Below are 21,738 nucleotides of genomic sequence, written 5' to 3'. Positions count from 1 at the left end.
CTAGTGTAACCAGGCAAACAAACAAACAATAATTACAGCAATAACAAGAACACAGAACCAGGGACCCTGGGACAGCTTTCTCGGCTGAGACAGGACGGAAGAGAGGCTTTGTTTCACAAACCCCTCAGGCAGTCAGTCGGGTGCTCCTGCAGGGCTCTGAGGAACAGTCGGCTGGAAACAGCAGGGACGAGCTGAGATCCTGGGCCGATGGCTGAGGTGTATCAGCAGCTCCGTGGCGGTGGCTGCCACATGTCCCGGAAGGACAGAGGGTGCGAGGCCACCAACAAAGAGGGGAGAAGGAGAAGAAGCACCCGCTCCGTCTGGGTGATGGCGAAATTCCCTTCTCCCCACTGCAACAGATCCGCGACCCAGCAAACGAACGTCCTTCCCCAAAGCCGAAGAAAGCCAGCTAAAAAACTGTCCCCACCCTCCTTTTCTGCCCCCTTCCCCCCCTCCCGGGCCCGGACACTCTTTGTCCGTTGTGAGCATCCCTAAGTACCGGTAGTTAGGTTGTCTCAGCACATAATCGGTAAAAATTCCCCGGGCAGTCCTGAAGGACAAAACAAAAAAAAAGTACACCTAACCCTCAACATAGGGTTAGGTGGAAGGTCCAAGTGCCCTGTTTGTCACCCTGTCTCCAAAGGGCCAGGAGACAGCATGACAGGTACTGCTTTTATATTTAAAAACAAAAAGGGGGGAATGTTTGGGAGGTTTTGGCTGCCCTGCTCTTCATTGCTTTCTGGTTGGAAATGCAATTGCACTTTCTGCCTCATCCACAAGTCCACGGCTGGCCAAAACCTGGCCAATGGCCATAATCCAAAGGCAGGGTAGGCTGGAGTTGATAAAGGAAGGAGACTGTTCCCAATTCCAAACCATACCAGAACGCCCACAGGAGGGACATTTAAGAAAGAATTCAGAAGTGAATGTAGAGCCATATTGCGTGGGAGACAAGGAAAGGAATCTTGCAAGGGGCTTGGGGGTTTCTAGGATTTTTATTGCGAGTCTGCTGCTAGCTGGCATTGGAGAAAGTAATCCTGAAGTGTTCCTGGTCATGTCCTCAGCTTCCTCAATTGCTTTGCTGCAAGTGTCCTACGTTTTCATTTGAAAAGCACTCGGAGTGGAGATTTTTGTGGCAGGGGCCATGTGACCTGTAGAAAGACGAGCGGAAGTAATACCAGTGATACAAACAACACCAATAGGAAAGCAGCCACAGAGCCAAGTAATTTCTCTGAAGAATTTGGTCTCCAATGACTGGTGACAAGTCATGAGTTTAAGGGGAATCTAGGAAGCCCACAGTTCTGAGCAATTTAGTCTGACTAGCACACACACGTTCACTGGGCCATTTGCTAGGCCACAACCTTCTGCTGCTCAGGAAACAATCCCCACTTTTGTCTTTTACTGCACAGGGAAGCTCAGGCAAAGCCCACCCACTCCCAGCTGCCCTCAAAGGCAAAAGGAACACCCCAAAGTGCTCCCTGGCTGCCTCCAAGCACCACAATGGCTTCAGTAGGGGGTGCAAAATGTCTGTGTGACACTAAAGTGAGGAGGAACATGTGCTATTGCGGCTCATGCTGAAGCACATACACTAGAATACACTGCTCATTCTGACAAAGAATGCACAGGATGTACTCAGCAGTTTCAGGCACCTCCTTAGCAGCCTGACAGCCAGCCCTCTCCCCCAGCTCCAGCCTGGCTCTGCCAGGTGGCTTCCTGGGGGACCTCCCTGCTTCTGAGAGACAGCTCTGGCCTTCCCATTCTTTTCAGGCCAGCAACAGCATTCGTGCCTTCCTCACATCTGCACCCTGGCAGCCTCTCACCTGAGAGGCCCCGACCCTTATGGCACAAAGGTCTCTCCAGCACTGTTGACCAAGGACCAGCTAAGAGACAATCACAGATAGACAGACAGACAGACAGTGTCCAGAGAAGCAGTGCCCAGAAGGAGCCCAGAGGAGTCCAAAGCAACACACAAACTCTCTTTTCATACCTTTTGACTCTTGACTGGCCCTGCTTCATGTGTCTTCTTGTTCAGCTTGCAAGGTGCCAACTTCCTGCTTCATCTCTCCTGCTCCCTCTCTACCTCTGCCAGGAAGTTTTTTCCTTGCAGCAGCAGCTGCCCCTGCACCTCCACATGCTGACATTCCATCTCACAGGCCTGGTGAGGGGAGGAAGACACTTGCAGATGAAGTCCCAGACAAGCTCCCCAAAGAAAGAGTGGAAGCTTCATGCCCCATGCAACACCCCCCCCAGCTGAAAAGGGCACATTAATAGTGACTTTGTGCTCTCCAGCACCTGTGTCCTTACCAGAAATTTAGAAGGAGGATCAGCAGATGGGAGAAAAGGAGAGGCCACCTTCCTTTCCTGCTCTGATGGCTGCCTGTTTCCTGGCCCCTGGCTCCTCAGGATTTCTGCCTGGTCTCAGAGGCTCTGTTCTCCAAGTGCTCAGGTGGTCCTCGTCATCCCCTCTGCTTCCTGCATTACTTTGCTGCCGGGATGACAGCCATGGGGTTGTCAGAAGAGGCTGGAGAGAGGCTCGGCTAATCTGAGAAATGGATGCTGCCCAGAGGGAAAAAGAAACAAAAGAAACCAAATGAAAAAAGGCAAAGGAAAGGGGAACCATTGTTTTCCCAACTGAGCTTCTAACAGGGTTGTGAGAAATTAAGTGGAGATTTGTGTCAATCTAATGGTGACACTCACCCATGTCTGTGTGTCTGCGAGCAATACAGAGACCATGGGATTATTACTAAGAAGTGGTTTGAAAATCAGCTAAAATAAAGCATGGAAGTAAAGTTGAACAAAATAATTATATAACAATCAGCTTTTAGATAACAGCTTGTTCTAACAACCAAATATTAAACTTTAAACTACCTTGCATCCTTTGTATAAACTAGTTTGAAGAAATACTTGTAATCACTTAAAAAAGGGAAGTAAGACCAACAGGAGCTAAAAAGCTCTAGAAAAGCATTTTGAAACATGCCTTGAAATATTTTGAGTTTTGTAATAACTAAAGAAAGAGCCTATGAAGCTATTTTTAGAGAAGTTAGCTTTAAGTTGGAAAATGATTGAAAGAAAGCTTGCAAACTATATGCTGACTAACAAAATATACGCTTAGTTAAACAAACTGCTAATAGAAAACAATATTTTAAGAGAAAGATGAGAGACTACGGAGACAGCAGAAGACCGTCTCAGACCAGCTCCCCAACAGATGTTCAAGAACCACAACCACTGATTAGGAGGGAAAAACAAGTAGAAAATAAGTAAGGATTTGAGGAAGTGAAGTGCCTAGAAAGGCATAAGAGACAAGCTTTGGAGACCTGAATTTGTGCATTGCTTAGGGTAGAGGCCCTCAACGCACCCAGCCCACTTGCTGTAAAAACTTGCTCAGCTTTTATCAAACCAATTAATAAATTGGCTATATTGCCTGATGTACTGGCAAGTCTAGCATTTTCATTTATAACAGGGTCAAGCTGGTTTCCTCTAGTGTCCAGAAACACACAGATACAAGTGGCAGAGCACAGATGGACTCAATTCTGGCTTGCAGTGTCTACCTTGGCATGCCCTGCCCCTCCTGTGCTGGCTGGCATCTTCCTCCATAGCAGGGACAGCCGAGGAAGTGGCCCGCTCAGCAGCTCCCCATCTGCCACAAAACCTGGCAGCAAAGCCGCAGCGCTTCTCATCTACGTGACCGGGCCAGGCAGCACATGGGGCTGGCACAAATGCTGCTCAGCTGTCCCTGTTTGGCTGGCAGAAACCCCTAAGAGTGGGCCAGGAGGGACAAGCTGGGTCCCCTGTGAGGCTCACCCTCAGCCCCCACAGCCCCTGCCTTCCCACAGATCAGCCTAGAAGCGCTTGGCAGGGACTGCTTTCATTGGGATCTCCAAACCCCACTGCGGGCCTCTGTCCCCAGCACTGCGATACTTCAGTTCCTTGGCTAGCAGGTAAACCTGAAAACAGCACCCGAGAGCAAAAGAGGGCCTCAGAAATGACGAGAAGTTGAGAGTTCTCCTCTGAGCAACGGCTGTGAGAATTGGGCTTGTTTAGCCTGGAGAAGGGCAATCTGCAAGGAGACCTTTCAATATTTGAAGGGGCTTCTAAAAAAGATGAGGACACATCTATTCACAGGGCCAATTGCAAGAGCCAAGGGGAAATGGTTTTAAACTAAGAGAGTTGATTCAGATTGGCTCTAAGGAAGAAAGTCTTTAGCAGGAGAGTGCTGAAACACTGGCACAGGTTGCCCAGAGAGCTGGCAGGTGCCCCAATCCTGGCAACATTCAAGGTCAGCTTGGCTGGGGCTCTGAGCAACTTGATCTACTTGAAGATATCCTTGCCAGTGGCAGGGGCCTTGGACTAGATGACCTTCAGCCGTCCCTTCTAATCTGAAGCAGTCTTGGATCCTACTTGGTTTTCATGTGAAAAGCAACCAGACTGGAGATTAAGATGGGAGGGCCCATCTGATGGCCTGGAGCTCGGCCCAGGAGCAAACCCTGACAGGGAACACTCTTTGGCCTGCAGCCACTCTGCACTGTACCTCCAGAAGTTCCTTGGCAGAGCCTCTCTTGTCCACATCCATCTGCAGGCAACATTCCAGAAATTCACACAAGCTGGGATGTAGGCTTAGCTTGTCCAGATCTGGAACTCCTTGTGTGCCTATCAGATACTTAGCCTGAGGAAGAAGGAAACAGACTCTATGTGATTCTTTCATATCCTTAAGTACCCACCTAGACCCCATATTTGAAGGCCCAGTCTGCAGTGGCAATTTCTTGCCTAGCAAATGGTGAGAGATGAGCCTTCTCTCCCAAAAGAAAAAGGCCCCAGGGCTGCCTCAGCTATTCCAACATCCAGCAGCTCTTGCCTTGACAGTTTACGTGGGCCCCAGGGACATTTTAGAAGTGGGCCTTCTTGGAAGCTGTCCAAGCCGTGGGAATGGGATTGTGTCTAATGGAGACAGAGCAGAAGGCCACTGGCATGTGGGCTTATTTGCACCTTACCTTAGCACTGGTTTTCCAAGTATACGGAGCCTCTCCTATGGCCATTTCTATTCCCACAATCCCAAGGGACCAGATGTCCACTTTGGGGCCGTATGGCTCTCTCCTGACAACCTCGGGTGCCATCCAGCGAGTGGTCCCGGCCATACACCTCGGTTTACTCTGCTCAGGGCTGAGCACAGCACAGAGGCCAAAATCAGCTGAGGAGACAAACAAACACTGCTTCAAGGAGGAAACCAAGGAAAAATGTTCCTCAGTCTAAGTCTCAGAATGCAATGCTGAATCAAGGTGGAAAAGGAGCTGTGCTCTTGTGCAGCCTCAGGGCTGCAGCCATGCATATGGGGAATTGTCCACTTAGCAAACCCAAACCATTCACACCGTGGCTTTTCCTCATTCACCTGAAGCTTTAGACTGAACTTCCCTCCCTCTGGAGTGAGCATGTACAAGCCAACCTTGACACCTTGTTGCTCTCTACACCTCTTAGCACCTTGCAGCAGTGCCCTGAGCTTGCAGGAGTGCTGCGTGCACTCTCAGCAGCAGCTGGCAGCCACTCAAAAGCAGCCCCACACCACCTCCCCGCAGCGCTGCACCTGACCAAGAATACCCACCCAACTTGACAGAGCCATCCAGGCCCAGAAGTATATTGTCACTTTTGATGTCTCTGTGGATCACGTCATTGGCATGAAGGAAGGCCAGGCCTTGCAGGCACTGGGAGAGAAAAAAGAAACGGGAAGCCAAAAGTTAGCCTGATCTGATTGCATCACATGCCAAAGGAAACTGCTCCTGAAGATTCACAGATCTCAAAGGAGCAGTGAGTGATGGCAAGAGGAAGAGCTTGCTGCTTCAACTCTAGGAGAACACAATCATTCCAAGGGAAGACATATTAGTTGCTGAGGGGGAAACATCAGTCCTTGCTCGAGACTGTCCCCTGCAAAGCCAGTGGGAATGAGTGCTGCTGCAGCTGATGTGCTTTCCCCATCCGGAGGACAAGCAACGGTTTGCCAAAAGAGGAGAAGTCCCTGCCTTGGGTACCAAGGGGATGACTGTCAGCTGGGAGACTGGAGGACAAGGGTTATAAGGCTGCCTTGACAGCAGACTCAGAAGGAGCTCTTTTGTCAGTTTTCAGCAGCAAGCACCATGGTGGGGGCCATGCCATCCTTTGAAGGCGAGACCTGTGAGCGATGAGTCTCTCTTTGGCTTTGCCATAGGTTTAAAACTCAGACAGCAGCCACTTTGCACTTACAGGCAAAGAAGGCAATGCAGAATGGTTCTGGGCAGAGGCTTGGAGGGGCAAAGCACAGAACAGAAAATAAAACGGCAAAAGAGACAGAGAGTTCAACAATAGTAGATAAGTGTAAAGAAGACTGCAGTACAGGCAGGGCCACAGGCAGGCAGTTCAGTCCAGATGCTCTTGCTTCTCTGAAGCGTAAAAGAGCAATGCAGAAAGAAAGCTCTGAACATGGAATCACTCACTTAGCAGCACCTTCCAAGGACAAGCCATGCCAAGCCATGGCAAGCACAAGCAGGATCCCTTACCTCCCGGCAGACCGTTGCTATGTGTCCTACAGCCATCGTTCCCATGTGGATCACCTTAGCTAAAGAGCCTCCGTCCATATACTCCAAGACCAGCAGGAGAATCTCATTCAGAAGGTAGCTGGAAGATGAAAACAACAGTGTGGAGATGAATGTGCACAGCTGAACTGCTGTATGGAAGGAAGGGTTACAGCTGAGTTTTGTTTCCAGGTCGCTAGTAAATGAAGATGGAATAAAATCAAGACCATCTCCACCTAGGCAATCCAGTGCTTGCAATCTGTGTCTGAATGAGGAAGGCACATCTGTGGAAAAGGAGACAGCTTAGGCGGCAAGCAGGGGAAAAAGACACATTTGTGATGGCCCAGATAAATCTGGAAGTGGACACATGCCAGCAGCTGCTTCATTATCTTCATATACCAATTGCACCATTAACTCCAGCAACAAGGGAACAGATTTCACAGCTTTTACCCGGGCAGGCGAGTGTGCAGCACTGCAAAACACCCTTTGGAAAACGGTGCATAAAGGACAGTCACAAAGGGGAAAAACAATTTCAGACCTGGCAAACCATGTGTCTCCTAGCCTAGTCTTTTGGAATGCAAGGCAATGGAAAATGGTGGGAACAGTGCAAGGGAAATCATTTCTGTCATGCTTTCTCAGCACTTCTCCTGCAAAACTCAGGAAAAACCATGTCCTCATAAGGACATGCAGTGAGTGAATGTGCAGGCTGCTGGCGTAGGAAGAGAGCCAGGTTTCTGAGAACAATCTTCAAGTTATTTATGCCGGGAATCATTCCTGGGGACAAAATGCAATCTCCTCCCATGCCTGGCCCAGGAGTGGCTTGATGTTAATGGAAAGACGCATTTTCTGCCAGTGAGTAAAGATCTTTTAAACCTTTGCCTTGTGAGTATGGCAAGGAGCATTCCCAGAAAAATCCCAGAAGTACTTACCTTTCAAGGTAGGTGACAATATTTGGGTTCTTGTATTCCCTCATGACCAGGATTTCTTTCAATACGTCCTCGCAGCCCTGGTGCTGGAGATCAAGTTCCTTTACAGCCACCTGCAATGACGTTGAAAGCCATTAGGTACAGACATTACAAGAGCCTCTTTCTCCTTGTGCTCATGGGCCACGATGCCTTGTCACCTCGGGAAAAAGGGACACTAAAGCATCAACCACAAGGCGCTAACAACACTCTCTGCACCCACAGGCTTTTCAAATAGACTTGGTTTCTCACCACTATTATCATTTACACACCTTTTGTAAGCCAAAAGCAATTCTGCTTCTGTGAAAAGAAATTGAAATGCCTGGAAATATGCTAGCATTTCTAGGGACTGACCACTCACTGTTTCAGAACCTGCTACCATTCTTGATTGTGCCCCAATGTAAATGCACAGCTACATTATGGAGAAAATGCTGTCCAAAAAAGAACTCCAAGGCAACTGAAAGTAAAGTTGTGTTTTCTCAAAACTTCCCTAACTTTTATAGTTTGGATTTTGCATCTCTGAAGAACATTTTTGAATGTGGTTTAGACTTGCAATTACTTTGTGGGTTTAAAAAACAATACTCCTTTCTGTGGCAGACACCCTCCATGTTATAGGCGTGGTTTAGGGCTTTTGGATTCCTCGTGGACCTCCCTCCGAGCACAGTTCCTGAGCACAGCACTGCAGGTGGATAAGGAACTATCAGGAAGATGGAGCTGTATTTGCTGGGAGCCAGAAATGAGAAGTCAGGACTCTGAACTTTTAACCCCAAAGAGCAGTGCGGCTCTCCAAGACACCACCATTAAATTTGGACTAGCGTGTCCTTCTCTGAAACACACCACCGCCATCCCTGCATCCGATCAGGATGCAAGACAAAGTCTGTCCAAAATGCATTCTGCAGGCTGCCTCTAGGTAGGCTGCTTCTGCAGGACAGCCTTTGCAGCAAGGACAGGTGGCCCAAAGCTCTGGCCACTGGTCACATTGCAAGGGAAAGCACTCCAGAGCAGCAGAATCTGCGAGGGCTGTTGGCACTTACCGCTTGTCCTGTGGCAACGTCAAAGGCCTTATAGACTGTTCCAAAACCCCTAGAAACAGAAGAGTGGCAAGAACAGAGAAGCTGTTCAGTGCTGAGAAGTGAAAGGCAGCCCAGGCAGGAGCTCTCTGCTGCCCGGAGTGTCTGTAAAACACCATGGTTTGTCTACTCTTGTACCAGTAGCCCAGCAGCCCAGCAGCCCTCTGCATGCACCATGTTGAAGTGAAAAGCTCCATCCAACAGGAAGGAAGAGGGCTGCTACAAATCCCAAATGTACACACTAGATTATGGATGTGGGGGTTTTCTTCCCTTCTTCCTTTTTGTGCCTGTGTGTGCGCCTTTCCAGGCAATGGAACAGAGAGACCTGCTGGGCCTTCTCACCACTCTCTTTTCATTCTATCTGCCAAACATAGGCAGCACCACGCAGCCTTCCTTATTGTCCTGAGCACTGAATATTGTTTTCAGCCAAAGACTGGAAAGAAATGCCACGACAGCAGTTATCTGACAGCTATCAGGTGGGAAGCTGCTCTCTCAGTTTTCCTTCATCAGTGTGGCCATATTACTTTGAATCATACAAAACCATGTCTCCTAGGAAAAGCAGCCAAGTGGTGCCACACGCTTGAGGGACAGCACGGCTTCCAGGTCCTCCTCCTGGAGGCAGGCAAGAAATTGCCAGCATCCAGTTACCTTGGATGATGCCTTGTGATCAGTAGTGAGACAGGGACAATCTAAAGCCGGGCTGTGAAGATGCTTGCAGCTGGCCTGACTTCCCACTTGATATTGCACCAGCAAAATACCTGGCCCATGCACAAGTAAGCTTGGCTGCACTCACCCACTACCAATAAGTTCCCATCCAGTGTATTTCCTCTCTGGATCTCCCACGCTCACAACACTCCCTGAAAGAAACAAAACGCAAGAACAAACTTCAAAGGAGAGATACCGACTTGCAGGAGATCTGAAACTCAGCTCCACTCTCGGGACTCTGAGCAATTTATGGTCGGTTGGCAACAAGAACAACAGCAGCAGCAGCCCCAGCAAGGCAGGCAGCTCTGTAGCACACATGGCCTGCACATGGAGTCTGATTCTCCACGCTCCTTTGAAGGGTTACCTTGAGAGGAAACTAAGCCCATGGAGAAAGCATCAGAGCAGACTAACATCAGAAAACAACAGGCACCAAGGCAAGTAGCTGTCATTTACAAATAAGTAGGAGAGCTGAAAAATCAGGAGCCTTCATTTCCTTGGGAATGCACACTCTCTTGTGAGATTCAGCAAAAGATTTCCTACTTCCAAAGACTAAATACACTCTGGGATCTGGGATGAATTTTTACCAACAGCTGCTTTTTGCCAAGCAGAAAGAATATTGCAACATGAATTCCAGGAGCGTAGGGGACCTTGTCTACCTCTCAGCATTTTGCCTAAAGAATGCCTTGCCACTTGTCAAGAACAGCAGCTCATGCTATAACCAAGAACAATGGCTGGAAGAATTAGGATCCTCTTCATTGCTGAGCAGGCTAAGTTCTGAAGATGACTTTGCCCATTTCCCATGGGCAGTGAAGAAATACAAGTACTTGTCTTCAGCAGTCTCTAGCACTGGACTCGGCCTCTTCAGCACCACCCACGTGCCCCATCTTCCCAAATGGGCACAGTGGAGATGGGTAACAAGGACAGCGCCGCTCCTCAGGCGCTGCCGTGGCACAGACTGCTGCCCAAGTGAGACGCTGATTCTTTCACAAGTCCAGGCAAAGCTGTGCCAATGGGGAGGCAGCTAAATCCTCACAGCTCAGGAAGGCTCCAGCCTCTGCAGTCACACCAGCCATCAGTGGCAGGGCAGGTAGGACAAAAAGCTTGGCAAAGCCCACCAATGGCCACAGACAACCACTGTGAAGAAGCCAGAGTCAGACTGAGTCCCATTACAAGCTGGTGCCCCACTCGACACAGACCATGGCTGCCACTGAGTCCAGACCCACACAGGACTGGATCAATGCCCCTTTTGTCCCAACAGTTGACGGCAGACTCTGAATAAACTGGGCTCTGTTCAGTACCCAACCTGTTATTCTCTGACAGCCCTGCCCTGGCAGATATTACATGCAAGAAGCAACTTGGCTGTACTGCAGAGTCACCAAGGCCATGGTGTGCTTTCCTAGAGCATGATCCGAGCAGGGATTGAGGCCAGGGCTTGGCTCTCCAGGAGTATTGATGGGTCGGGCATTAGCCGTGACAAAGTGGCCGGTACCAGGGGAATGTGCAGCAGAGGGGCTGCAGCCTTCCTCCTGAGAACTGCCTGCAGGGCACTTGGATCTCACTGTGCCACATAGATGCATTGTCTCTTTGATGCATCTTCCTAAGCATACAAGTAAAATATCAAAGAGGGATTGTAAAAAAAGTCTCCTATTTTTCTTCTTTTTGTGCACTTGGAAAACACCTCTTCCTCTCTGACTCCGAAGGATTCTTCTAAGAATATGGTATTTTAACTTCTGGGGCCTACTGAAAAGACCTCTTCCTCTCCTATTTCTGCTGATACCCTGATACCCTTTTCAAGGAGGTTGGGCTAACCAAAATATAGAATTCTTAACAAAACCAACTGCAGGAGGAAAAGTCCTAACAGTCATCAAAACAACACCAGTATGAAAGCAGCCACACAGCCAAGCAATTTCTCTGAAGTGTTTGGTCTCCAATTACTGGTGACAAGAAAGGAGTCAAGAGGCAATCTAGGACGCCAACAGTTAGGATCCATTTAGCCAGACTAGCACACACACTTGTTCTCTGGGTCATTTGCTAGGTCGCAACCATCAGTTGCCACCCACTCCCAGCTGCCCTATAAGGCAAAAGGAATGGCCCAAAGTGCTCCCTGGCTGCCTCTGAGTACCACAAGGACTTCTGTAGGGAATCCAGAATGTCTGTCGGACACCAGAATGAGGAGGAATATGCGGTAGTACAGCCGGCACACACACTGTAATACACAGCTTGTTCAGACAAAGGATGTACAGGACGTACTCAGCAGCTTCAGGCAATGCTTCTCTCTCCGCTGCTCTGACTCCTGCCTTGGGCGGGACGAACTGCTCCTGCTCAGGTTTTCAGGCTGCGGAGGGAAGGCTCCTTTGGAAGATGCTGCTGCAGCGCCCACGTCCATCTGGAACAAGAAATTGGTTGGTGTCACAAAGGTGGCTGGCAGAGATGCCCCAGAGAGCGCATATCAAAGGCAAGCCCTTAGGAACAACACTTGTGTTAGGCTGCAAGCTGAGCTCTCAACTCTTCCAGCTCAAGTCCAACCCCACCAAGCAGGCACAGACTACAGCTTGTCACAGCCAGCCCGAGTAGAGACTGTGGAAGGGAAAGAACAAGTTTCAATTTCACCCTGTCCTGAGGACTGCATTCACCATGGACAGGGACAACTTGTTCAGAATCCGTGTGGGTCACCATGTTGACCTGAAGAAAGCCCCAAAAAGAAAGCGAGCACCAGGAGGCCAGCAGAAATACATTCTGAGCATTGCTGGCCCACAGCCAAAGCACTAGCCCTGCTGCCCAGGGCAGCAGCTGAGATTCAGCAGCCCAGGAAGTGTCCTTCTGAGCAGCTGCAATGGGGAGCACAGCACATGGCAGCCAGAGGCATGGCCTCCATCCTCCTGCTGCTCTGCAGGAGAAAGGTGAGAAGGGCAGCGACCACTTGTTGCATGACTGCACTGCCTACTGCTCTTTCACTCACCTGCTCTTGCTCTGCCAGCCTGTACTGCAGCATCTGCTGCATCCTTTTCATTTCCTCCTTGCGCCTTTCCTCCATTGCCTTCATCTTCCACTGAGCTTCCTGCACCACTGCCTGCAGCTCGTCCTGGATATTTGGTCAAGAAAATTCTTACTAGCACCTGCCATCAAGTGGCAGGTGGCATCCAACCACGCTCAGGTTTCTCCTTTCCCAGTCTCCAAAGACCTTCCATTCAGAAGCACTTCCTTCAGCTTCTCTACCCAGCTCCAGCCCTTCCATCCTAACTCTTCTTCCTGCTGCTCAGCGCTGGAGCCTGTCACGCTCTGTGCTCCCAGTGCCTGCAGTAGTCCTTGTCTCCCCTTTCCTGACATGCAAACTTCACGTCCTCATTACTGCCCTTCCCTCTGCTACCTGCCTAGTCAGGCTCACCTGCCAATCTTCCTGCTGTTCCTCCAGCTCCTGCCTCAGCAGCTCTACCTCCCGCTGCCTGTGGTTAAGCTTTCGCTGCAGCTGGTGCACCCTTCGCAAGAGAGTAGCCTCCTGGTGCTGCAGCTGCACAGGAACAAAGAGAAGATGGCATTAAACTTCCCACACAACACTTGTGTGGCAAGCAAGGTTGATGTGCTCACACTTTCCCAAAAGCATTTTGCTCTTTTTCTCTTGTTGAACTAGGGACAGCTAAGGGACAATCCCACCCAGACAGTGTCCAGGAAAGCAGTGCCCACAAGGAGCCCAGAGGAGCCCAAAACAACACAGAAACTCTCTTTGCACACGCGTTGCCTCTTGGCTGGCTCTAGTTCTTATCTCTTCTTGTTCCGCTTGCAAGATGGCAACTTCCTGCTTCATCTCAAGCAACCTTTTCTCCTGCTCCCTCTGTACCTCTGCCACCAGGTTCTCCCTTTGCTCCAGCTGCTCCCAAGCCTCCAAACGCTGTTGTTCCAGCTGCCTTTCCTGATGAGAGGAAGAGACACTTCCAGATGAAGGCCCAGCCATTCTCCCCAGAGAAAACAAGGCAAGTTGCATCATACCTACAACCCTCCTACTAAAGAGTTCACAGTAGCACAGTAGTGGCTTTGTGCCCGCCACAACTCCTGACCTAATGAGAAACTCAGTAGGAGGGTCAGCAAGTGGAAGGAAAGGAGATGCCACCTTCCTTTGCCACTTTGACGGCTGCCTGTTTGATCAGGCCCCTCCCTCCTCAGGATTTTTGCCTCTTCTCAGAGGCTGTGTTCTCAATGTCTCCCTGCCCTTTGATCAAGGAAAAGCTGCAGGTGGACTGCAGGATGATGACAAGGCCAGCACCCCCATGCCTTAGTCACAAGACAGGCCACCAGCTGAAATACCAGCAACATGGGGCCTGCTGTGAATGCTTCAAGGCCAAAGGGAAGACCTCTGTCCACCGTGGAAGGACAGAAAGCAAGGAACCCAGTTGCTGGGACTGCAGTTGGCAGCAAGGTCAGCAGACTGCTGCATGGCACGAGGGCATTGGAAACATCCTGCTCCTTCTCTGCTGCCATGCTTTGTGTGGGCAGCACCCAGCCTCCAGGAGACCTCGGCTTTTTCACACCCTGAAACCGTGGCTGCATTCAGTGTCCCAGCAGCTCCCTCTGGCCATTCTCAGCCCCTCAACTCTGAGCCCTTGAAGCCCTCTGCTGCCTGGCCCAGCAACATCTGGCCTATAGTAGAGCCTTGCCACTGTGTCACATACTCAGGCTGCTATTCTCCTATGCCAGCCCACCAAGCTTGCCTGAAAAATTCAGGTGCATATTGTTTCCTACCTGTTCTTGCAGGAGCTTCCTCTTTTCCTCTTCCTGAGCAGATTGCCATTGTCTCAGACCCTGGCTGAACTGCTCTTCGGCACAGCGGAGCTGCTGAGCCATTTCTTCCAGTTGCTGCTGGCTGAGAGATCTTAGAGCTTGCAGCTCCCGACGAAGGCCCCTCACATCCTCTGCAAGCATGAACAACACTCAGAGACTCTGCTGACCTTAAGCCCTTTCCGTTTTAGCCAAGGAGGGACCTGTTCCCAGCTCCTTCACTCCTCGGAAGCCCTGCGCACAGAGCTGCCTTCGGAGCAACTGCACTAGGCAGGGCCATCGCCAGACACACAGCGCACGAGGCTCTCACCAAGTATCACCTCCTTGGCCTGCATGGCTGTGCGAACTTGGCCTTCCAGGTGGCTCCTGGTGATCTCCAGCTTCAATACCTGCTGCTGAGCCTCCAACAGGCTGCATTCCAAGCTCTCCTTCTCTGACCTACAAGTTGTGGGAAAGAAGAGAAATTGTTCCTGGCACACACAAACACATTTTCTAGGAAGATGTGCCTTGAGGCCCTGACACCTGAGGATGGAAAATGGCTGGCATGGAAATTCAGATCCAAGACTATTTCTACCACTTCAAATAGCAAAGCAGGCCCCTCCAGGTGGTTGGCCAGCCTTTCCCCATGACTTAGCCCTGCTCAGAAAGGCCAGCTGAGTTTGATCTCAGCAGCCAAAGCTCAAATTGCCTTTGCCTCCCATATCCCACAAGGGTGGCTGTGCCCACAAAGTCTCCGCCAAGGAACAAAAGCCCAGCCTCTGCTCACAGCCCTGAGCTCATCTGCACTTCCAAGTCACTCTGCAGGGGGACAGAACACAGTGTTCTCCTGGCTGACTCGTCAATGTTTAATGCCATTCATAGGGTACCTAGAGATACTTCATTTTCCAGAGACTCTCCAAGGTAAAGAGACTAAAGCTATGCACTGGAGCATAGGTGAAAACACCAGCTTCTAGCAGCATGAGAAAGAAACCACAGCTGGGATTTGATCTGAACAAGAACTATCCTGGAGGAGGGAAAGGTATCCTGCCATTTAAATTACTGGAATTCTGTGAACAAGAACAATTGCAAGAATTGCTTTTAGCTAACTAAGCCAGCAGTGCTCACTAAGTTTTGGCACTCTTTAAAAAGGAAGAGGGACCAGCCAAATAGGCCTTGACAAGTTCCAGTGGGTGGGTGGACAAGTGAGCAAGAATCAGTGCTCAGCTAAAATCCCCAGAGACACTCAGGAAGTTGCAAGAACTTTCCTTTCTACTGCTGCTGCTCAAAAGCAACTCTAGGTCCTGCACCATACTTCACAAGCGTTAGCTCAGAAATGTCTTCCATAATGTCCTGCCCAGGGTCTCCTCCCTGCCTTTACCTGGCCTCTCCCAGCTGCTCCGAAAGGCCTCGTAGCTCCCGCTCCGTGGCTGCCAGTCGGGCTTGCAGGGCAGCGTTCTCTTGTGCCAGCGCTGCCTTCTCGCTGCACACCTGGGACAGGATGTGCCCTTGGCGAGAGAACTCCTGGAGCAGCTTTTCCAGATGCCTGTGAGCTGGCCGCTGATGGCAGCAAACCTGGAACTGCGGGGGGCACCATTTTTCAAGAAGAAAAACACCACAGTCTCGGGCTTAGCTTGCTGCCAGAAGCAACATTTGGGGCAGTCTTGCCAAGGGCAGCTCCCTCTCCCACAGGTGCTGCCTAGGAATAAGGTGAGCATACCTTTGGCACTGCCTGAGGAACCTCTTCTTTCCGCAGATCTCTCTGCAGCTGTGATTCCTCCTCTGGCTCTGCTGCCACTTCAAACGCCCTTTCCAGTGAGGAGGGGCGGTTTCTCCCAAATGCAGCCAACTCCTTCCATCTACAGCAGGGGCACACACAAACAAGCCTTTCATAGCAACACAGCCTCCTTGCAAAACCACGACTACATACGATGTCCCACATAGGGCATCCTCAGGGACTTGCAACAGCCCTCTAGATCCACCTCAAGAGAATGCTGGAATGGCCTGGCTAGAGCAGCATCGCTCTTTGTCATTCCTGCAGGTGAAAGAGTCACCACTGAGGAAGTCAACAAGCTTCCAGAAACCACAGAAACACTTCCAGAAAGCTCAGGATCTCTCAGCTGAAGAGCTCCCTGCCTGCTAGGCCTTACGCTCCTCTCTGATACACTGGCTACTGCACTTGCAAAAGTTCTTTGGCTAAGTCAGGCTTGCTGAGTCCAGATGAGGACAGCCACAATTACTCTTGCTTTCATTAGTGCAACAAGCAAAGAGCCCTGAGCTCATCTGCACTTCCAAGTCACTCTGCAGGGGGACAGAACACAGTGTTCTCCTGGCTGACTCGTCAATGTTTAATGCCATTCATAGGGTACCTAGAGATACTTCATTTTCCAGAGACTCTCCAAGGTAAAGAGACTAAAGCTATGCACTGGAGCATAGGTGAAAACACCAGCTTCTAGCAGCATGAGAAAGAAACCACAGCTGGGATGTGATCTGAACAAGAACTATCCTGGAGGAGGGAAAGGTATCCTGCCATTTAAATTACTCGAATTCTGTGAGCAAGAAGAATTGCGACATTTGTTTTAGGCTAACTAAGCCAACAGCGCTCACTAAGTTTTGGCACTCTTTAAAAAGGAAGAGGGACCAGCCAAATAGGCCTTGACAAGTTCCAGTGGGTGGGTGGACAAGTGAGCAAGAATCAGTGCTCAGCATGAATCCCCAGAGACTCTCAGGAAGTTGTAAGACCTTTCCTTTCTACTGCTGCTGCTCAAAAGCAACTCTAGATCCTGCACCATACTTCACAAGAGTTAGCTCAGAAAAGTCTCAAGATTTTCACCACGACCCTCAGGCTCTGAGGGAGGAGGTAGGTATGAACTTCCAATCGAATAATCAAAGGATCCCTGCAGGGTTTAGGCTGGCAGGGATCCCTGGAAGCTTCTAGCCCAGACTTTAGCTCCAAGCACCTGGGATCAGCTACGGCATCTGGAAAGGCTGCTCAAGGCTCCATCTAGCTGGGGCTTCCAAATTTCTAGAGGTGAAATGTGCACAAGCTCTCTGAGGGGCTTCTTCTGCTGCATGATTGCCTTTGGGGTTCAGTGCTTCTCCTTAGGCCCAGCCTGAAGCTCCCTTGCTCCTACTCTGCTCCAGTTTGCAATGCTTCTTGTCAAGCTTGGAGGAGCGAGTCCCAGGAGGCAGCTATGCTGCAGCTCAGTCGGCTGCAGCCAGACCTGCCCATGGGCTGCCTTCCCCAGCACTGCTGAGCCAGTCAAACGATGACAAAGTCAAATTGTTCTTTGACGCTGGGCCTCCTAAAGCCCAGCAATGCCCAGCCCTGATCACAGAAAGCGAGAAAGCCTAGCACACACCTGAACTCCAGGGCGCTTTGCACTTGATCCCTGCTCTGCTGCTGCTCCACCTTTCTTGCCTGGGCTGAGGAGTCCTGACTGGCAAGAATCTCTCCTGTTGGGGCCTGCAGGGAAGGAGCAGGGGAAAAGCACAAACAAACAATAAGAGCAGGGATGTTGGCTCCTGAGAGATGGCAGCAGCAGCAAGCGGAGACACAGGTCACCTGGGGGCAAAAGCTGTTGTGTCTTGGTGCTGATGGGAGTAACAACATAAGTCTTGAGTTGCTGTGAAAGTGTCTGAATAGAAGCAGGGAACATTTCCCTGCTCAGTTCTGGTCAACTGGCTTCCCCTCAGGAATTCAAGTATTAGGGAGAAGCCAACAGGAACTGCCTTCCAGTCTTTCAGAGACAGACATTGTCTCTGCCATGCAGACACTGACATGGACTTTCATTTGGCCTGCCAGGCTGACATTAGGCTGCAACAGACCAAGCCCAAAGCTTGCTCCACTATTCTCTGACACCAGGAATGCCAAGGGTGCCCTTCCCACTCACCAAACCATGGACTTGGCTCCTTCCACGTTTCAGGCGACCTGCCGGAGGCAAAGGAAAATGAGCCAGGTGCTGTTGGAAAACTCTCTGATCCTTAGTAGTCAGTGCCTCCATTGTAGCTCACTGTCCACCATGCAACTAAAGCAGCTTTTTTGTTTCCTCCCTTTCCTAGACTGTTTTTTTGGTTTTTTTCCTAAACTGCATGCAGTATTTCCCTTTTTGCACTTTCTGGAAACAATTCCTCAGAAAAGCTTCCCCCAAACGCCTCTCAGCGCTTGCACATCTCTTTGGACACAGCACAGGCCCAGCCCCAGGGTTCAGGAGCACACACAAAGTGCTCAGCTTTTGGCCCTTCAGAGCAAAACCACTCACTATTGTAGCACACTGAGGGGGTCCAGTTAGACAGGCACATCCCTTGTATGTATCCTTATGGCATCTTTATGGCACTTTTGTTCCAATATGCAGCCCCAAGGGAACAACTTCTACTTACGTCTCAGACCACTAAATAGTTTGCGGCATGACACAGATGAAAAAGCCCTGCCGACTGCTCTACGGACTTGCTCCATCTCTTCAGCAGGGCTGCTCGAGTCCGCAGGCCAAAACACAAAAACAGAGAAAACTCTCTGTTGCACAGACCGTGCAAGGAAGGGAAAAAAAAAAAAGGATACCCGCAGAAACCCGCGGACTGTACAAGAGGAAGGGAAAAATCCAAAAGAAACGTGCACAGGTGTGCAGACTACACCACACGTGTAACCAGTCTGCACACCCTACAACTACAGGGGAAAGAAAAGGATGCCTGCACGAGTCCACAGACTCATACAAGAGCAGGCAAAGAAAAAAATACTCCCTTTTCAGGGCACAGACTGCTGCCTGAGAACACCACAATACAGCGTCCTCCTGCAACGAGCACGCCAAGAGCCGCTCTGGACGCTGAGGCCTTGCGTGCACCAGGGCAACTTCCCCTTGACAGCGCTGTGACGTGGCAGCCCGCCGCTGACATCACAATAGCAGCCGCTCTAGGTGGGTCTGTGAATTCATGCATTGTGGGAAACGGAGAAATGGAAAATTCCACAGATGCTGAAGGCTTCAATCTGCAGCCTTGGAAAGAGCTTGGGGTAATGTCATGATGAAGGTACACAGAAAGGAGTTACCTAAGGGAGTCTTTGGAGTTTCCTGCAAGGAAGAAGCCCTGGGACAGCAAGCAGCATTCCCAGGCTGCTCTCGGGGGGAAAATCCCAACAAGCTGAGGACTCTGGATGAATGGGTGAATATTGATTGTGAGCTACACTGGCCTGCAATGGCAAGGTTCTGGCCACAAAAGTAAGGGGCACTTAGTGTACTCGTGTCAAAATTCTGCATCTTTCTGGGAACCAGAGGAACGCTGCCTCCTCCTGTGAGGAACTCAGCTTGGGAAGCAATCCTTCCCTCTGCTTTGGGTTTTGTCTTTTTCATTCTGGACAGCAGCTGTTTGTAACACCAGCCGAGCCTGCCTCCAGCCTGGCTGACTGGACCCTGTCAGCAAAGGAAGAGCAGGAAGCCTGCAGAGGAGGCAGTGGTGCTTGAGGAGGCTTTGTGCCCTGCCGGCTCAGCGCAGGCCTGGCAATCAAACGCCCTGAAGCCTGCCCTCCATGGCAAGATTCCCTTGCTCGCCGGGCTGCGCTTAAGCTGTGAGTTGCCCTGGCGCTGTGCGTTGCTCTGGCGCTGTTGCGGACGGACGGACAGACGGCCGGCCGGGCCCGTCTGTGGCTCGGCCCTGCTCCGCAGCCGCCCGAGGCTCTCCCCCCTCACAGAGGGGCCCCGCCCCGCCCCGGGCGCCCCCTGGTGGCTGCCCCGCCCCGCCCGCCCCGCGCGGGGGCGCCCCCTTCCCATGGCGCCCCCAGCGGCAGCCGCCCCTCCCTGCAGGCACGGAGCGGCCTCGGGCCCTGCTGCTCATCCTGGCACTTGTGTCCCTTCTCTGCCAACAGCCAGAAGGCTTGAAAGGAAGTGCTCTCCAGCCGTTTCCCTCTGTGTCAGCTGCCCCCTGCCCAGCGAGGCAAACATTGACTTTCAGATAAGCATTGGACAAGTGACAGGTGTGGTTCTTTAAAGCCCGGGAAGAGTGGATTCCATCCCTCTGCCTAGGGGGATGAGCCCAGGAAGAATTGCCCCACCCTGGATCCTCCTGCGCTGGCCTTGTGGGGTGGCAGCCCAGGGAGTTCAGATTGCGCTTGAGCCCCTGGGGTTTCTCCCTTGCTATGTTCCTATTAGACCCCAACCTTAAAACTCCACCCTGGTTCTTTCCCATAAACCCACCACCTTGTCTCTGTCTGGGGCTCTCTGTCTCTGGATCTAAGCTGAGTTTGTTCCTGCGTTGAAGAAATGGTTTCCTGTCGCCTTGAAAACTCAGCTTCTGAGCTTGCTCACATGGTTTTCTAAAGACTTTCCCAGGACTGTAACTCTAAACATAGAGATGTGTCCATTCTTTCTGATACACGTCTTGTGATGGACATCTCTCACGGCCAGTGCGGTTGGGAAAGTGTTATCCTGACCATCCAATCCCTGGCCGTGGTCAGAAACCTCTAAATCCTGGGAGAAGAAATAAACTCTTCCTTTTACCACACCTGGAGCTGTGTCCGTGTGATCTGCTCATCTCCAGTGGCAACAGTTTCCAGAGATCAGGAAACTGTTACAGAGCAGGAGATCATCTCCTTGAGTCCCATGCTGGTCACTGGTAAACTGTAGCCTCCCTGGACACGATGCTGCAGCCCCAGAACACTACACCTCAGCTTTGCTTTGTGGGGGCCCAAGCTCTGCCCTGAAGGTCACCCTACGGCATCCCTAAGTGCCGGTGCCAGAAGAGCCCCCTTCGTTCTCCCACCGGTTGTCATTACTGGCTCAAAAGCACCGCCCAGCTCAGGTAGGAGAAACAGCCCGTGGCACAGTGGGTGCCTGCCCTGCCCAGCCAGGGCTCTCTGCCACAGCAGCAGCAGCAGCAGCAGCAGCAGCAGCGCTTGCCTTGGCTTTACCTGGGAAGCCAGAAGCCTCTGTAAAACTTCAGTGTTCACATCACTGGGAGGAAAGGGATCATGGCCTATTTTAAAATTTTGCATTTCCATTTCCAATCAGATGAAACTGAGATCTTCAGACAGAAGATGGGTTGCTGATTGCAGCCAGGCTGGAAGATCTCCTTCAGAACCATACATAGTACCATCTAATGGGTGTCATCAACACGTTTGAAGTTTGTTTTAAAGACTTGGATTTCAATTCCTTTCCACATTTACTATTTTTCCTTCGGACAGCTGGGGATAGAGCTCAGGAGAAATAAGGTTCTAAATGACAACTTACTCCCTGTCCCTCATGCCCCTGTCTGTCTGCAGAGCAGCACACCAGCAGCAGAACCTCCTGTGGCTCGCTCTGTGCCTCCAGAGGCTAAAGGGGAGCCAAAGGACAACAATCCCGCACGTGTTGTCAGTCCAGGGCCTGAGCATCCTGAACCAGTAAGGGGTAGCTTTGGTTGGTCCAGGGCAAAGCTCTGGCGCAGTGCAGAGCTGCAAGCTTCTGATCAGGCAGCATTTGCCCTTAGTGGCTGAAGATGCTGAGGGCTGGAGTCCTGCCATGACCTGGCTCTTCAGCCCTGCCACTGACACGTGGGAAGTGGGGTCTGAACTTTCACATGCAGAGAGGGCTCAAGCACCCGCTCCTTTTTCCCCCTGCGTGTCCCTGCAGAGGAACATCTTCCATGCAGTTACAGAAGCTCAGTGTGCTCAGTTCCTGATGAACGTGTGATGCAAAGGGCCTTGTTAAGAAGGTCAAAAGCACAGGCAATATATTAGAAAGTCAGAAGAATTATCCT

General features: G+C 50.9%; 1 protein-coding gene and 1 long non-coding RNA gene across 2 annotated transcripts; one reads left to right on the top strand and one right to left on the bottom strand.

Annotated features, from left to right (window-relative positions):
* Positions 1-973: 973 nt before the first annotated feature.
* LOC111943491 (uncharacterized) lies at positions 974-19,374 on the bottom strand. Its single transcript, XM_086867979.1, has 21 exons — positions 18,397-19,374; positions 17,910-17,947; positions 17,379-17,482; positions 15,737-15,875; positions 15,398-15,597; positions 14,351-14,478; positions 14,005-14,174; positions 13,106-13,177; positions 12,656-12,778; positions 12,230-12,352; positions 11,521-11,656; positions 9,359-9,422; positions 8,530-8,578; positions 7,463-7,572; positions 6,519-6,636; positions 5,591-5,690; positions 4,986-5,182; positions 4,526-4,660; positions 2,302-2,553; positions 1,985-2,152; positions 974-1,148 (listed from the first exon to the last, which is right to left on the bottom strand). Exons 1-19 carry the CDS (start codon positions 18,470-18,472, stop codon positions 2,509-2,511), a joined length of 2,127 nt encoding a protein of 708 aa, XP_086724105.1. The 5' UTR covers positions 18,473-19,374; the 3' UTR covers positions 974-1,148; positions 1,985-2,152; positions 2,302-2,508.
* A 115-nt stretch (positions 19,375-19,489) lies between these two features.
* LOC147648248 (uncharacterized) lies at positions 19,490-19,960 on the top strand. Its single transcript, XR_015280469.1, has 2 exons — positions 19,490-19,573; positions 19,871-19,960. It is a non-coding gene; the product is annotated as an uncharacterized LOC147648248 (long non-coding RNA).
* Positions 19,961-21,738: the final 1,778 nt, after the last annotated feature.

Source organism: Cyanistes caeruleus, chromosome Z (assembly GCF_971803275.1).
Source record: "Cyanistes caeruleus chromosome Z, bCyaCae1.hap1.1, whole genome shotgun sequence".
NCBI classification, from domain to species: domain Eukaryota; kingdom Metazoa; phylum Chordata; class Aves; order Passeriformes; family Paridae; genus Cyanistes; species Cyanistes caeruleus.
This window is presented reverse-complemented; position numbering and strand designations above follow the sequence as displayed.

Coding starts and splice junctions, on each gene's coding strand:
- LOC111943491 (XM_086867979.1), bottom strand. CDS start 18,472: ATGGAGCAAGTCCGTAGAGCAGTCGGCAGGGCTTTTTCATCTGTGTCA. Junction 15,598..15,736: donor TTCCTCAGGCAGTGCCAAAG/GTATGCTCACCT, acceptor TGCCCCCCGCAG/TTCCAGGTTTGCTGCCATCA. Junction 5,183..5,590: donor GGATGGCTCTGTCAAGTTGG/GTGGGTATTCTT, acceptor TTGTCTCCTCAG/CTGATTTTGGCCTCTGTGCT.